This window comes from Gigantopelta aegis, chromosome 2 (assembly GCF_016097555.1).
Source record: "Gigantopelta aegis isolate Gae_Host chromosome 2, Gae_host_genome, whole genome shotgun sequence".
Classification (NCBI taxonomy): Eukaryota; Metazoa; Mollusca; class Gastropoda; order Neomphalida; family Peltospiridae; genus Gigantopelta; species Gigantopelta aegis.
This window is the reverse complement of record NC_054700.1, coordinates 1985299-2001922: the sequence shown is the minus strand read 5'-3', so window position 1 is coordinate 2001922 and position 16624 is coordinate 1985299. Positions and strand designations below refer to the sequence as shown.

At 40.0% G+C, this 16624-nt stretch overlaps 1 protein-coding gene across 1 annotated transcript in view; it reads right to left on the bottom strand.

Annotated features, from left to right (window-relative positions):
- LOC121379699 (zinc finger CCCH domain-containing protein 13-like) overlaps positions 1-3807 on the bottom strand; it is an 11336-nt gene extending 7529 nt beyond the window's left edge. The window contains exons 1-2 of the mRNA XM_041508353.1: positions 3714-3807; positions 1-1789 (exon numbers count right to left, since the gene is read on the bottom strand). The exon at positions 1-1789 is cut by the window's left edge and continues 680 nt beyond it. Of these exons, the coding sequence (XP_041364287.1) occupies positions 1-1003 (1003 nt within the window). The 5' untranslated portion in view covers positions 1004-1789; positions 3714-3807. The remainder of the gene's footprint in view (positions 1790-3713) is intronic.
- Positions 3808-16624: the final 12817 nt, after the last annotated feature.

Here is a 16624-nt window from a genome sequence, read left to right as displayed (position 1 = left end):
CAATGTCCTTAACGCCATACATTAGCTCTACTGTGTCTCGTTTGGTTATTTTCTCCATGCTATCTATTTCTTCTTTCTTCTCTACACTATCTACCTCTATTTTCTGTGTTTTATCCATTTCTTCGTTTTTCTCCATGCTTTCTGTTTCTTCGGTTTTCTCCATGCTATATATGTCTTGTATTTTCTGAGATTTGTCTATTTCTTCTACTTCTACGTCATGTGTTTTCTCCGTTGTCTCAATATTCTCTCTTTTGTCTAGATCTTCGTTTCCCTCTGTTTTGTATACGCTATTTACTTCCTGTACTTCTCCTCTTCCGTCACGTTTCTCTATTTTTATTTTCTCTAATAGTTCTGCATTGACAATATCCTCGTGTCTCTCCGTTTCGTCTTTCTTGTCAAGTTCTTCTATCTCCTGTCCCTTCGCTCGGCCATATTGTTTCTCCAAATTGTCATTCACTTTTGTGTTATCTATGCTTTCTATTTTCTCTATGACTTTAATCTCTTCAATCTCTATTGTGTCTTGTTGGTCTAGTTCCTCTTCTCTCTCGTCTATTTTCTCCATCCGTTCTATTACATGCATCTTCTCTATGCTACGTCTTTCCTCTAGTTCATGTGTTCCGTCTCTTTGCCCTATTTGTAGTTTCTCTAACAGTTCTATAATCAAAATATCATCGCTTTTCTCGGCATTGTCTCTCTTGTCGAGTTCTTTTCCCTCTACATTCTCTAGGCCACATCTCTTTTCTAGTTCAACATTTCCCTCTCTTCTCTCTGTGCTTTCCAATTTCTCTATGCTATCTGTTTTGTCCAATCCCTCTTCTCTAATCGTCTCTATACCTTGCAGTTTCTCTAAAAGTTGTATTTTATTAAAGTTACCCCCTTGTCTCTCTTGTGTGTCTCTTTTATCTAGCACTCCTGTCTTCTCAATTTTCTCTTTACTGTTTCTTTTTTCTATATTCTCGCTTGTCTCTATTTCTATTGTCTTTAATATTTCTGCATGCCACATACCACTGTCAAGTTCTTCGTTCTTCTTCTCTAAGCCATATTTTTTCTCAAGATCGTTATTTCCTTCCGTGTTGTCTATGCTTTCATTTCCCTCTCCGCTATCTACGTTTTCTTCGTTTGTTTGTGTGTTCTCTATTTCCACTATGTCTTCTTTATTCTCCGTGTTCTCAATTTTCTTTATATTTTCGTTGTTGTGTTCTTTATTTCCTGTCTGTTCTTTATAATGTCTATTTTCTCTCTCTCTTCTCTTCTCTCTAGTTTATCGTTCCCATTTATTTTATCTATGATACCTGTTTTCTCTTTTCCTCCTATATTCTCTATGCTATCTATAGTTTTTGTAATCTCTATTTCCATTGTTTCCTTTCTCTCTACTGTGTCTCTTCTGACTCGTTCGGTGTCTTCGTCTATTTTCTCTATGCTTTGTTTTTTCTCTATGCTATCTTTTTTCTCGACTTTTTCTCCTCTGTTTAGTTCCTCTTTGCCATCTATTTTTTCTATTTCTGGTTTCTTCTCTACCTTTTCTCTTTTTAAACGGTCTCCCATTTTCCTCATTTTGTTTATTTCGTTTCTCTTTCTTTTCTCAGTTATTTCTCTTTCCAGTTGAATCTAAATTATTTCTCTTTCCAGTTGATTCTAAATTATTTCTCATTCCAGTTGATTCTCAAATATAGCACGAGTTCCGAATTCGCTCGGTACTATTTAGGTACTTTGGAATAGACAAAGATTTGGATTAACAGGTGATTTCTCTTAACTAGGGCTGCCTGCAATTGGTGGTGAATTCTATTTTCTAGAAGAAAGAAAGAAGAAAGAACACTGGTTACTAGTTGTGCACAGTAATTGAACTGTTGTATGTATGAGGGTTTGTACTGACAGTTAAACTTTAGCGAACGAATCCCCTCCACGCTAACACACGCTAACACACGCTAGCACACACACACACACACACACACACACACACACACACACACACACACAGAGATACACACACAGACACACACACACAGACAGACACACACACACACACACACACCCACACACACACACACACAGACACACACAGACACACACACACATACACACACCGCAAACACACACACACGCAGGCACGCACACACAGAAACACACACTGTCACACACGCGCATAAACAGATGCATAATTATTTATTTCGCTATTGTTGTGTGTGCTTTGCTTGTTTGCGGTTTTTTTTCACTGTTGTTTTTGTTTTTCTTTTTGTGTCCTTTAAAAAAATATTATGTTTATCATTATAGTATCATTATGATGATTACGATTATCATTATGATCCGAGATCGATCGCGTATCATGTGAACGCTTTCCCACTAGTCTACGTTCCGCCCCACATTGAGATGAATGCGACTGGTCGTATGAGCCATTTTGTGTTTGAAGGACCTATATAATATACGTCTTTGTTTAAACTTTGTACAGGTCTATGTAGCCCGTTTGTATCATCGTGTTGGGGCATCGGTAAACATGCATTTATTCATTCATTCAATCAATCATTCATTCATTCATTCATTCATTCATTCATTCATTCAATCGGTTTGTCAGTAATAGTAATCAGTTACCATATTTGTAATATTAATTAGGTAAAACCTGCAAGCGAGCACAAGTGAGATAAATAAAATACGCTGTACAAATACGCGCGCGTGCCTGCGTATGTGTGTGTGGTGTGTGTGTGTGTGTGTGTGTGTGTGTGCGCGTGCCTGCGTATGTGTGGTGTCTGTGTGTGTGTGTGTGTGCGCGTGCCTGCATATGTGTGTGTGTTTGTGTGTGTGCGCGTACATGTGTGTGTGCGTGTTTGTGTGTGTGTGTACGAAATGTTTTACCTTGTTCACTTTATTGTCAAAATCAGCCAACAAATGTTAATGACCATGCCATTTTCTGTTGTGAAGAGATTAAAAAGTTTGTGTTGCATAACGACACCACTAGAGCACATTGATTTATTAATCATCGGCTATTCGATGTCAAACATTTGGTAATTTTGACTTATAGTGTTAGACAGGAAAACCGCTATACTTTTCCATTAGCACCAATGGATCTTTCATATGCACCATCCCACATGCAGGATAGCACATACCACGGTCTTTGATATACCAGCAGTGTACCAGGTGCACTGGCTGGAACTTGAAGATATTAAATGCATGTCATAATCTAGTGCTACCATTCTTTATCTACTGCCGTAAAGCGGGCTATTGTTTTTCAAGAGTGACGCGTATCACGTGACGTCACCAAAACTCTTATGCAATGAATCTGCGAAGCCGACGGGACTTTGACAAGGACTGCGGTGTGAAACTTGTTTATTTAGGTTTGTTTAATATTACACGTCATATAGTGCGCACAGTGCAAAATGGCGGTCGTGTATGCATTCCTGTATGTATAAAAATAGTTTGAATGTCTACTTGTCCTTTCCTCGTTAGTGCTGATTTTGGGAAGGTTTTCTTAATTCAACAACAGTATTTTGATGTCAGATTCTTTAAACACAAGTCATATGTAAATAGACCAGTTTATGGTGTAGCCCGGTTCAAGGTTTTTCACGATACATGCACAGTGTGTTACACCCCGCTCCCAATAGTGGGTTGCCCCCCCCCCCCCCCCCCCCCCCCCTATAAAATCGTGGCTACGCCAATGTGTATGAAATCCTAGAAAATGTCAGTTATTGCATAAAAACCTACTACGGTATCAACTCACGTACTTAATTTGCAATCAGCTGATTTTGTTCTTACGTCGTGTTTGTCGTTTCTCATACAGGTACGTTTTCATAACTTTCTCAAAACCCAATGACGTCATCGGTGACGTTATTTATATACTGTCAACAAATTACGTCAGAAAATAAAAGTTGTCTTTGTTTATTGGTTGTACTTTCATATCTGTACATATGATCTAAAATATTACTACTACTACTACTACTACTACTACTACTACTACTACTACTACTACTACTACTACTACTACTTACTACTACTACTACTGCTACTGCTACTACTACTACTACTGCCACTACTACTACTACTGCCACTACTACTACTACTACTACTACTACTAATACTACTACTACTGCCACTACTACTACTACTACTACTACTATCACTACTACTACTACTACTACTACTACTACTACTACTACTACTATACCACTACTACTACCACTACTACTACTACTACTGCCACGTACTACTACTACTACTACTACTACTACTACTGCCACTACTACTACTACTACTACTACTACTACTACTACGACTACTACTACTACAACTACTACTTGTTTATTGGTTGTACTTTCATATCTGTACATATGATCTAAAATACTACTACTACTACTACTACTACTACTACTGCCACTACTACTACTACTACTACTACTACTACTACTACTACTACTGCCACTACTACTACTACTACTACTACTACTACTACTACTACTACTACTGCCACTACTACGACTACTACTACTACTACTTGTTTATTGGTTGTACTTTCATATCTGTACATATGATCTAAAATATTACTACTACTACTACTACTACTGCCACAAATAATACTAATACTACTGCTAATAGTAGTAGTAGTAGTAGTAGTAGTAGTAGTAGTAGTAAATAATAGTAGTAGTAGTAGTAGTAGTAGTAGTAGTAGTAGTAGTAGTAGTAGTAGTAGTAGTAGTAGTAATAATGTTGATGATGACGATGACCACGATGACGACGATGATAATTATTATTATTATTGAAATATCATGAATGAATGAATGAATGAATGAATGTTTAATGACACCCCAGCACGAAAAATACATCGACTATTGGGTGTCAAACTATGGTAATGCAAACAAATAAAGTGATGATCAACATCAATATAAAAATTCAAGATTTAAACAAAAACACAGTGTAAAGAACTGTGCAAAAATACAAATATCACAGAAAGATACTGACTTTTACTTAAAACTTCAATTTTATGCTGTATTGGCCATTCTCAAAGAGAATGTTACACCCCTGCATCACGGTGAGGTTACAGCACGCGCAGGGGTTGAAATATCAAAACCACCAAGTGTCTGTAGACGTGCTAAGAATAAACTCTGCTTCAGAAAATTAGCTTTTTAGTACACTTAAATCTGGTTGTATGACACTAAAACAATAATGGACGGACGGACGGACGGATGGATAGATAGATAGATGGATAGATGAATGGATGGATGAATGAATGGCTGAATATATGAATGTTTAACGACACCACAGCACACATAATATATCGGCTGTTGGGTGCCAAACAATGGTAAGAAACAAAGATACAACTTGTGTAGTTTATATCCTGGTACAGGAGTCATAAATAGTTCATGAAATGGTATACACACGGATACACGGACACACGGACATGCACACGCGCAAGGGAACACCACATCACTTTTGATCATTCCCAATATTTTGTTTTGTTTATCAAATATAAGGGGAATGCACTCTGCATACTTCAACAAAGAAGACATGCATAAACATGTTGTTATGTCCCTTTAGCAATAGCACGTATAATAATACACAGCAGGCGCGTGTGCAGAGGAAGGGTTTGGGAGTTGAACCCCGCCCTTACTTAAAACGATTTTTATAAATATAATTACCCCCACCTCTCCCGGGACCATGACCAGAATATCACCCTAGAAACTTCGCTCGCTAGAGCCTGGACACCCCACCCCACCACCCAGACACGCCATATAATTCCCTGAACTTACGAATAACGAGCGTGTGTCTGGGTGTGGTTTTGTACGTCAGTTTACACTGTGTATTCACTCAAGTCGTAGAATATAAACGAACTACCAAATTTTAATCATGGATGTAAATATGCTCAAGGTGTTACCAACTAAAGTTTGATTATACTTAAAGACACGACAAACAGTAAACTTCCCTTAATTTTTAAGGATGCTGTACCATCCTTACGGTTATACTATAAGGCGATTAATACATTTATTTAAAGTGTGTTAAAGTTTGTTTTGCTTAACGATGCCACTAGCAGGTTTAGATACAAGACTGGGGTCACAAGGGTCCCGTAACCTCTTCTTTTTATAATATAATAGTTTGTTTTGTTGAACAACACCACTAGATCTCATTGATTTATTAATCATCGGCAAATCGATGTCAAACGTTTGAACATTTGACAGAGGAAACCCGCTACCTTTTTGTCATTGCTAACAAGGGATCTTTTATATGCACCATTCCACAGACAGGATAGCACATACCACGGCCTTTGGTATATCAGTCGTGCTGGGACGAGAAATAAACCAATGGACCCACTGACGGAGATGATCCTAGACCAACCGCTCACCAAGCGAGCGCTCTACCACTGGGCTACGTCCCGTCACCGTTTGGCGCAAGTTAAGGATCACAAGCTACATGCTATTATATTAATATATGTTAAAAATTCACCAAATCTTAGAAAATAAATCCCCTTAAACTTGTGCTAAATCTAACCCCCCCCCCCCCCCCCCCCCCATACAGTCTTGCTGATATAGGCGAAAAGCATGGTCTATTGTAAATGGTTAAATAATATATATAAACCTGGAGATTGCAGCTTTAACATGCATTCACTTAGTGTTCCATAATGACCGAACTACACGTATTATTTTTTCTTGTGAAATATAACAATTTTACCTTGAATTAAATACCTCTATCTCATCCAAAAGTTAAAATGCATCGCAATAATATTATATATATATATTACTTTATTTTACATTATTAAAACGTCCTCTAAGGATGTAAGAAGGAAATGTTTTATTTAACGACGCATTCAACATTTTATTTACGGTTATATGGCGTCAGACATATGGTTAAGGACCACACAGATACTGAGGGAGGAAACCCGCTGTCGCCACTTCATGGGCTACTCTTTTCAATTAGCAGCAAGGGATCTTTTAAATGCACCATCCCACAGACAGGGTAGTACATACCAACGCACTGGCTGGAACGAGAAATAACTCAATGGGCCCACCGACGAGAATCGATCCCATACCGACCGCGCATCGAGCGAGCGCTGTACCACTGGGCTACGTCACGACTCGGTTAAGACTTGGAATTACATGTTGAATACGAAAACAAACTGGCTGCTATTTTAGTGCACGAATATTTTGTATGTACTTAATATGTTTAGCATTCTCAATGCTGCCGGTGACGGATAGTGGAGTATTACTGTACGTAGTTCTGCGCTACTGTTATTCCCTGGCAGGCGCGGATTCAGTGGGAGGGTGCTGGAGGTGCGCATTCCAATGGTATTTCGACATTTCCCGTTAAGATACGAAAATTGCAGAAGACGTTACCATAAAAGCGTCAATATAAACCTTTGACGTGACCTCAACAATGCTTTGACGTTTTAATATGCTTATTGATGTCAAAGCGATACTACACACATTCGTCTGAGTTTTACTTAAGAATAAAATACTCCTATCGCTCCCAAAAATAAAAATTCTCAATGCTGCTGGTGACGGATAGTGGAGTATTACTGTACGTAGTTCTGCGCTACTGTTATTCCCTGTCAGGCGCGGGTCCAGGGGGAGGGTGCTGGAGGTGCGCATTCCAATGGTATTTCGACATTTTCCGTTGTTACGAAAATTGCCAAAGACGCCACTAGAGCACATTGATTTTTTATCTTATCATCGGCTATTGGACGTCAAATATATGGTCATTCTGACACTGTTTTTAAGAGGAAACCCGCTGTCGCCACATAGGCTACTCTTTTACGACAGGCAGCAAGGGATCTTTTATTTGCGCTTCCCACAGGCATAGCACAAACTATGGCCTTTGATGAACCAGTTATGGATCACTGGTTGGTGCAAGTGGTTTACACCTACCCAATGAGCCTTGCGGAGCACTCACTCGAGGTTTGGAGTCGGTATCTGGATTAAGAATCCCATGCCTCGACTGGGATCCGAACCCAGTACCTACCAGCCTGTAGACCGATGGCCTAACCACGACGCCACCGAGGCCGGTCAAATTGCCGAAGTCGTTACCACAATAATGTCAACATTCCTCTGACATGACGTCAATAATGCTTTGACATTTTGGTTATTGATGTCAAAGCGATAGTACGCACATTCTTCTGAATTTAGTTCATCTTCAGAAATGTGCCAATAGATCGCTGTTTGACATTTATAATCATATTTAATTTAAATATGTAAAAAAATTTAAAACTTCTGTGCATTGATCTAATACTACCTAATGATGACATCTAATGTCTGGCTTGTTCTGTTCCAATTCCCCAGCAAACATTTAGTGGATATATCAATAGAGGTGAGTGATTGTTTGTTTCTTTCTTTCTTTAATACTAGTAGCTTAGAACTTTATTGGGACCAATGAAGTAGGAGGCAAGGTGTGTAGGCTTTGGCGTAGCCAGTATTTTATATGGTTGGGTGCGGGGTGAGGGGGGGGGGGGGGGGGGGGGGGCAGAGAGAGAGAGAGAGAGAGAAAAGAAAGAAAGAAATGTTTTATTTAACGACGCACTCAACACATTTTATTTACGGTTATATGGCGTCAGACATATGGTTAAGGACCACACAGATTTTGAGAGGAAACCCGCTGTCGCCACTATATGGGCTTCTCTTCTGATTAGCAGCAAGGGATCTTTTATTTGCGCTTCCCACAGGCAGGATAGCACAAACCATGGCCTTTGTTGAACCAGTTATGGATCACTGGTCGGTGCAAGTGGTTTACACCTACCCATTGAGCCTTGCGGAGCACTCACTCAGTGTTTGGAGTCGGTATCGGGATTAAAAATCCGATGCCTCGACTGGGATCCGAACCCAGTACCTACTAGCCTGTAGACCGATGGCCTACCACTACGCCACCGAGGCCGGTAGAGAGAGAGAGAGAGAGAGAGAGAGAGAGAGAGAGAGAGAGAGAGAGAGAGAGAGAGAGAGAGAGAGAGAGAGAGAGAGAGAGAGAGAGAGAGAGGGAGGGAGGGAGGGAGAGGGAGGGAGGGAGGGAGGGAGAGAGAGAGAGAGAGAGAGAGAGAGAGAGAGAGAGAGAGAGAGAGAGAGAGAGAGAGAGAGAGAGAGAGAGAGAGAGACAGACAGACAGACAGACAGACAGACAGATACACAGACAGAGACACAGACACAGACAGAGAGAGAGACAGAGAAAGAGTGAAAAAGATACGTGAATTATTTGTTGATATAATTGATTTTGGCCATCTCAGAAATCACCACCATCTTTACTCTTTCGTTCAGAAAACATATCGAGATTTCCAAAACGGTCTTGCTATTTTCTAGACATACATCACGCTATCAGCAATCGTCATCGATTCGGTCATGTATATGTTGCCGGTCGAGAGGAATGTCGTCTCTCACGTTTAATAAACTATTTTCGCTGTTTGTTTTTGCGGGCTAAAAAAGCTTTCTGCCGAAATCTCGAGTCCTATCACGTTACGTCTCCGATGATTCAATTCAATGCTGGCGCGAGTGAAGCATTTAGTTCCAGAGATTGGATGGCGAATCAAGAGTTCTTGAAATCCATTTCCGTGTTTACCCATGTCATATCGCTTTTGGGAAGTTATGATAAGCTGAAGGTACGATTACACGATGCGTGTTGGAATAACGAATTTTTAAACTATTTTTTTTTAATAAACTGCAGTCAGCTCACTGAGTTACGTTATGGTTAAGGTGTGACCAAACGGTGTTACGCATAAGAACGATGTTTATCAACTATACATCGTTTTGTTATGTTTATATCAAAGAGAGAGAGAGAGAGAGAGAGAGAGAGAGAGAGAGAGAGAGAGAGAGAGAGAGAGAGAGAGAGAGAGAGAGAGAGAGAGAGAGAGAGAGAGACGACAACAACAACAACAACAACAAAACAAAAAACCAAGAACGAAAACAAGAAAGGAAACAAAACAAAACACCAACGTAGCGATAAAAAAGAATTAAACAAAAAAGAAACAAAAACTAAATATGATCACCACCACTACCACCACCCAAAACAAACAAAAAAAAAAAAAAATAAAAAAATAAAAAAAATAAAAAAACCCAAAACAAATAACAAAAACAAACAAACAAACAAACAAACAAACAAAAAATTAAATTAAAGAAAACAACCCAAAACCTTCCCCCAAAAGATAACCACCGAACCTTGAAATAAGCACAAACCACCAATCAAGCAAACACTACAAAATATTGGTCCTACAAGTATGTTACGCAGCATACAATTTAGCATTTTCACCCGCCTCATCCATTGTCAACATAAGGTTTGCAAACGGTCATACTACTCACTTTTCTAAAGCCTAGCACACACTAAATTCATCTGCAGAAGAAAACATTACTTGGGACGTTTTGCGCAACTGATAGTTTCCGTGTGCGGGATATTTTAGTGAATTGTTCGTCACACGTGGTCGTGGTGAAAATACTTCAGTCGACAAAATATCACACCGGGTGCGGGAGATTTTAGTGAATAATTCGTCACACGAGGTCGTGGGTAAAATACTTCACTCGACAAAATGTGACACCGGGTGCGGACAATGTGTGCCAAGTGCTGATCTGAAAACCAACTGGCCAGTGAAAAGATGAACTAAAACCACATTTTGAAACTAAATGAAAATATAACAGTCGCAAACAAAGTCATGAATTAACAGTTGAGAGGAAGTATTTAGTGACGTTTTACTCCGCTGATAGCTCTCGTGTGCGACTTGCTTTCAGTTGCTTACTTCCCCTATCATCACCTGCGCTCTTCTGTGGCATATTATGAACATAATAGTGCTCTGCTTTTGGATACAAATCACCTATAAAAGATCAAATTGGACATGCTTTGGCAAAGCCTTATTCATTCCATGTCCGCACAAGGGATGACTTCTAGGCCAGTAGGTAGAGTAATCTTTAGTTTTGGGCTAGTCGTCTAAAATGGCGCGAAATTAAATAGTATTTATATTACGCAAGTAATTTAATACCCCCCCCCCCCCCACCCACCCACACACACACACACACACACACACACACACCACCACCACCCACCACCCATATTTTGGATTACATTACTATTAACATATTTTCAGTTTACTAATATATTCCAAATTAAATGTATACCTTCAATAAAACGTCCCTCTTTCTGTCCTGGACATGAGATCTGGCACAGCTCAGAACTCGTGCCTAGGATGGACGTGCTTGACCCTTCAGTGGATATGGGCACGTTAATAGAATTTTACTCCCTCCTTCCTTCCTGTTTTGGCTGCGTTTACCTTAGGAATGAATGAAGGAAATATTTTATTTAACGACGCACTCAACACGTTTTAATTACGGTTATATGGCGTCAGACATATGGTTAAGGACAACACAGATATTGAGAGTGGAAACCCGCTGTCTCCACATCATGGGCTACTCTTTTCGATTAGCAGCAAGGGATCTTTTATATGCACCATCCCACAGACAGTGTAGTACAAATCACGGCCTTTGATATACCAGTCGTGGTGCACTGGCTGGAACGAGAAATATCCCAATGGTCCCACCGACGGGGATCGATCCCAGACCGCGCATCGAGCGGACGCTTTACCACTGGTCTACGTCCCGCTCCCATAGGAATGAAAACATGGACGTATCTGTGGTGTACGATCAAACTTGTAAAACAAACCAAACGCCTGACATGTCTTCAGTTGACTGTTAAGCTGGATTCGAGCAAGGAAAGACAAAACCGGATCATCCCGGGACCGGCCCCCACCCATAGCGATTTTAACAACTCAGGTGTGTGCCCAGGACAGCGTGCTTGAACCTCATTTGGATATAACAATGAACATAAGTGTAAATGAAATGGTTAAACTAAGTCCCGTTCATGTCAACTATCTGATTATGAATTGTCGATGATCGTACGTTAGTGCAGTTCGTGCAGTGTGAGCCAGCCTTTAAGACTCATTTATACATTTTTGACGTTTTGACCTTTTGAACGTCTAGAACATGCGGTTTAATGCGTGGTCAGCAAAGCGTGTGATTGGATATTAAATTTTGATTAACCGCTTTGATTGTCAAGTATCTCCCCCCCCCCCCCCCCCTTCCAAGAGTGTCTCTTTCGGATCCGTTTCGAGTGCCGATGCTATCAGTCCCATGTTTGACATCATGTTTGAACCAACCCAATCCTCACTCTGTTTCTGTTCTGTGTTACTTGATGCCTCATGTTCTATTTATGTGATAATGAAATAAGACAGTTGACATGAATAATAAAATAAAAAAAATGATTTCAGTGGTGCCAAGTTATAGTACAAGTCAATTTACAAGTTTACAATAACGAGTAAATTTAAAGGGATAAGTCTTCAGAAACCCTAATTGTCATGGTTTTAAATGTCCACTATTACTATGTCCCGTCTTGTTACTGTAAAATAGTAATATTGTATGTTCCTCATATGCCTGTAGTCACACAAATATACGAAGAACATATTCCCTTTACATCGGAGGTGAAATTTCTTTAACACCGGTTGACCTGTCAACCTTTACCCCCCCCCCCCCCCCCTTCTCCTCCCGGTGTTGGACACTGTCGAAGTCAGATATCAAATCCGGGCGTGCCTGAACCTTAAGTGGACAGGGGCACGTTAATAGAATACCTGCACCCGCACCTTGGTCTCTACATGTACGTTGGTGCGACAAAAACACGCATGGAATACTCCCCTGCAAGAAAATTTGATTACGGAGAAAGAAAGTGTGGAAGCGATAGGCAATAAATATTTTGTTCAGTATATTTGTAGAGACGTACGGGTTTTTTCATAAACGTTGTGTAACGGTACGAGTTGTAAAAAACGGTTCTGTTCTGTTCTGTTCTGTTCTGTTCTGTTCATCTAGTAAAGAAAACATCAGTAATTAAACAGTGTTGTCGAGATCGATTCCGGCCGATCGCGGTCTGTGTGCGGCTACACAGAACGTAAGCAATCACGGTGTATTCAACATAAGTACCCACTTGATTACCCTCTCGCTCTGATTGATTTTAAATCACTTTGCTTTACGACAATTACTCGTACATTGATGACTGAAACGTGCAGAACGAAAAGCAATTTTAGCTCAGTTGTGTCTGGCAATATTTACGTCTGTGGTTTGTTTCTGGGAACCACAGGTTAGATATTTCAATAGAGTCTGGCGTTTTGTGATCCCATTTTAAGGAAGGCAAGTAAAAGTGGTATAAAACTATATATTAAGTGGATCTTCGTAAAGTGTTATAAGAAATGTTATGCTACGTTGATGCAATAAGGACGGAAACAGATAATGACGAAGTAGAAAAAGACGATTTGTTGTTCTAGTATAAAGTAATATTGGAAAAATAACTAATTACTAATTAGGTTATGATGCAAGTAATGTAGACATTGACAGAATGAAAATATAATGATGATGTAATGCCTGGTGGCGACAGTATCAGAGAGAGAGAGAGAGAGAGAGAGAGAGAGAGAGAGAGAGAGAGAGAGAGAGAGAGAGAGAGAGAGAGAGAGAGAGAGAGAGAGAGAGAGAGAGAGAGAGAGAGAGAGAGAGAGAGAGAGAGAGAGAGAGAGAGAGAGAGAGAGAGAGAGAGAGGGAGAGAGACAGAGAGAGAGGGAGAGCGAGAGGGTTGGAGGGAGAGAGAGAGAGAGAGAGAGAGAGAGAGAGAGAGAGAGAGAGAGAGAGAGAGAGAGAGAGAGAGAGAGAAGATAGAGGGATGGGGAGAGAGGGGGAGAGAGAGGGTGGGAGGGAGAGAGAGACAGATATAGCGAGAGAGTGAGGGAGAGAGAAAAAGAGAGAAGAGAGAGGGATAGGAGAGAGAGAGAGAGAGAGAGAGAGAGAGAGAGAGAGAGAGAGAGAGAGAGAGAGAGAGAGAGAGAGAGAGAGAAGAGGGGGATGTAACATGTTACCTAAACATAAACTACTTCTTGCGAAAAGCAGCCAATGATATTTTGTTTATATTTTCCCACAAACAAGACAACACATACCACGGCCTTTGATTTAGCATCATTCGGCACTGGTAGGGACAGGGTGAATACAGTGGATCCACCGAGAGGATTCGATTCTACAACCCAGTGACCTCAGGCAGATGTTCTACCGACTGCCAGATCTCGCACAAGTCAATTGACCAAATTAACGGGTCTCGGTGGTGTCGTGGTTAAGCCATCGGACATAAGGCTGGTAGGTATTGAGTTCGCAGCCCGGTACCGGCTCCCACCCAGAGCGTGTTTTAACGGCTCAATTGGTAGGCGCAAGAGCACTACATCCTCTTCTCTCTCACTAACAACTAACCCACTAACCACGAACCCACTAACAACTAACTCACTGTCCTTGACAGACAGTCCAAATATCTGAGGTTGTGTGCCCAGTACACTGTGCTTGAACCTTGATTGGATTATAAGCACGGACGTAAGTTGAAATGAATTAATAAAATAACCAAATCAACCGTTTTTCACATGCTTACATCCACTAAAGGTTCAAGCACGTCTGTGATGGACACACCCGTGTCGTTTCTTTCTAATGGCGACTTTTACACGCCATGGACGCCAGTCAATACAGAATTCGACCAATTCCTTGATTACTCCTCGCAGGTGCCGCTCCGCTCTGATTTTCCAATTGGTTAAATTCTGGTCAGCTTCGCAGATGGGGCGTGCCACGAAGAGGTCAACTGGCTTTCAAAGTACGGGGGTGTTCGGTGGCTAATTCAACCGGCTGTACGCTGCATGCCTATTAATTGGTAATTGGTCCACGAAGAAACCAAACGAGTTGGGAGGAACTGCGCCCCCAATAGAACACGTAAAACACCATGGTCTTTGGTTTGTTAGAGTAGAATTAGAAGCGAGTTGGGACTAGCCTTCAAAATAAAATTAATTAAAATAACAGTTTTGTTAATTCCGTGTTGTTGTTGTTGCTGCTGCTGTTGCTTTGGTTATTGCTGCTGGTATTGGTGTTCTTTGTGGTGGCGCTGTTGTTGTTTTTGGTGGTGGTGGTGGTGGTGGTGGTGGTGGTGGTGGTGGCGTTGTTGTCATTGTTTTTTTCTAAACAGATAGCAATTGCATTATTCATTTAAATATACTGATCCTATGTTAATAAAGGCGAGAAAGCATATACCTAAGAAATATAGGTGTCATCCCCAAATAAACGTATACAATGGATAGTTTAACAGTAAAAGTATTTATGTCGGGGTTTCGGTGAGTTTTTTTAATATTAAATATGTTTGTTAATAAGAACTATATTTATGTATACTTGTGTGCCATTCTTCTCTACACTGTAACCCTACAATTAGGGTAATTAAAGTAAACTCATAGTTTTGTTTCGTTTTTAGCATTTCGTTTACTTTTTTCTTGTCAATGAAACAATATGTCGGACTACATCTTTGAAACTGTGGGTTGAGACCTTCGATAGACACCGAGTCTCGATAAGAACATATGTTTTAACATTAAGTAATAACGTTATTACTTTGCCAGAAACGAACTGCAATAACATTTCGGGCCGTACCTAAAGGAACTCTTTAAGGACTGGTACAAAGATGTGCTCGCTGATTCGAATAATGGTGATCCTCATTTAAAAATCGTTTAATCCAACCTAACACCCGCTATCAATTAGAGATCATCATTTGTGCCACACTCGGGGAATTACAACCTGATGATGTTTGGTTTAATCATTAAACATATCTGTGTGTATTACTGTAACCAATATACATTCCTGATAGCTTATCTGAACGTGTATTTGTTTAACTGTGTTCACTTGAAGGTAGTTAAAATTAATAGTTTTTCTTGTCATAATTTGTTCTTTTTCTAATGACCAATTTCCGATTTTTAATTTGATCTTGCTTGCTTGCTAAAAAAAATTCCCGTGTTTCGTTAAATATTTTTTTTTTTTTTCTTAGCCATGAAATTGACGTTTGAGACTGACGGTTGTGGTTCCGCGATCCGATCCACGAAGCGATCTTAGCGCTAAGATCCCTTAGGCGCCTAACTGTCTTATACACTTAAGCTGATCTTAGCTCTAAGATCGCTTCGTGGAGCGGGAGCCTGGTTTGTAAAATCAGTTTCTAAGTTAAAATTATGCATTAATATGAACGTGGTAGCCGTTTGTGACGTCATCTGCTCTTTGGGAATTTAGATTATCTTAAACATTCCATTCGGAGTTAGTTGCCAACAAATAATTGTCTAGAAAATACACGAAGAGTGTTCAGTTCATCGTGTATAATGTTCTGGTTGTATAACTTGTAGGGGTGAAAAGTTCCTAGCGGAAAAGAGCATGCTTGTTTTTCATATTCATGAAATTATTTTTTCATATCCATACACTTAACTGCACTTACTCTTGACATCCAACAGTCAGTGCATATTTTTGTTCCTGGGTGTCATTAATTCGTTCGTTCGTTCGTTCATTCATTCATTCATTCATTCATTCATTCATTCATTCATTCATTCATTCATTCGTTCGTTAGTTCGTTCGTACATTCATTCATTCATTTATTCATTCGTTAATTCGTTAATTAAATTAATTAATTCGTTCGTTCGTTCATTCATTCATTGTTTGGGTGTATATACAATTACCCTAGTGGGATTGCAGTACCAAAAAAAACCCTGGTCACAGTCACAGCAGGTCTTCTTATAGAAAAGGCCGTTTGTAACTAAAAAGGAAGCTTTATTGTATCAGGAACATTACGGCATCAAAAGTCGTATCTCGGCCCCAAACAG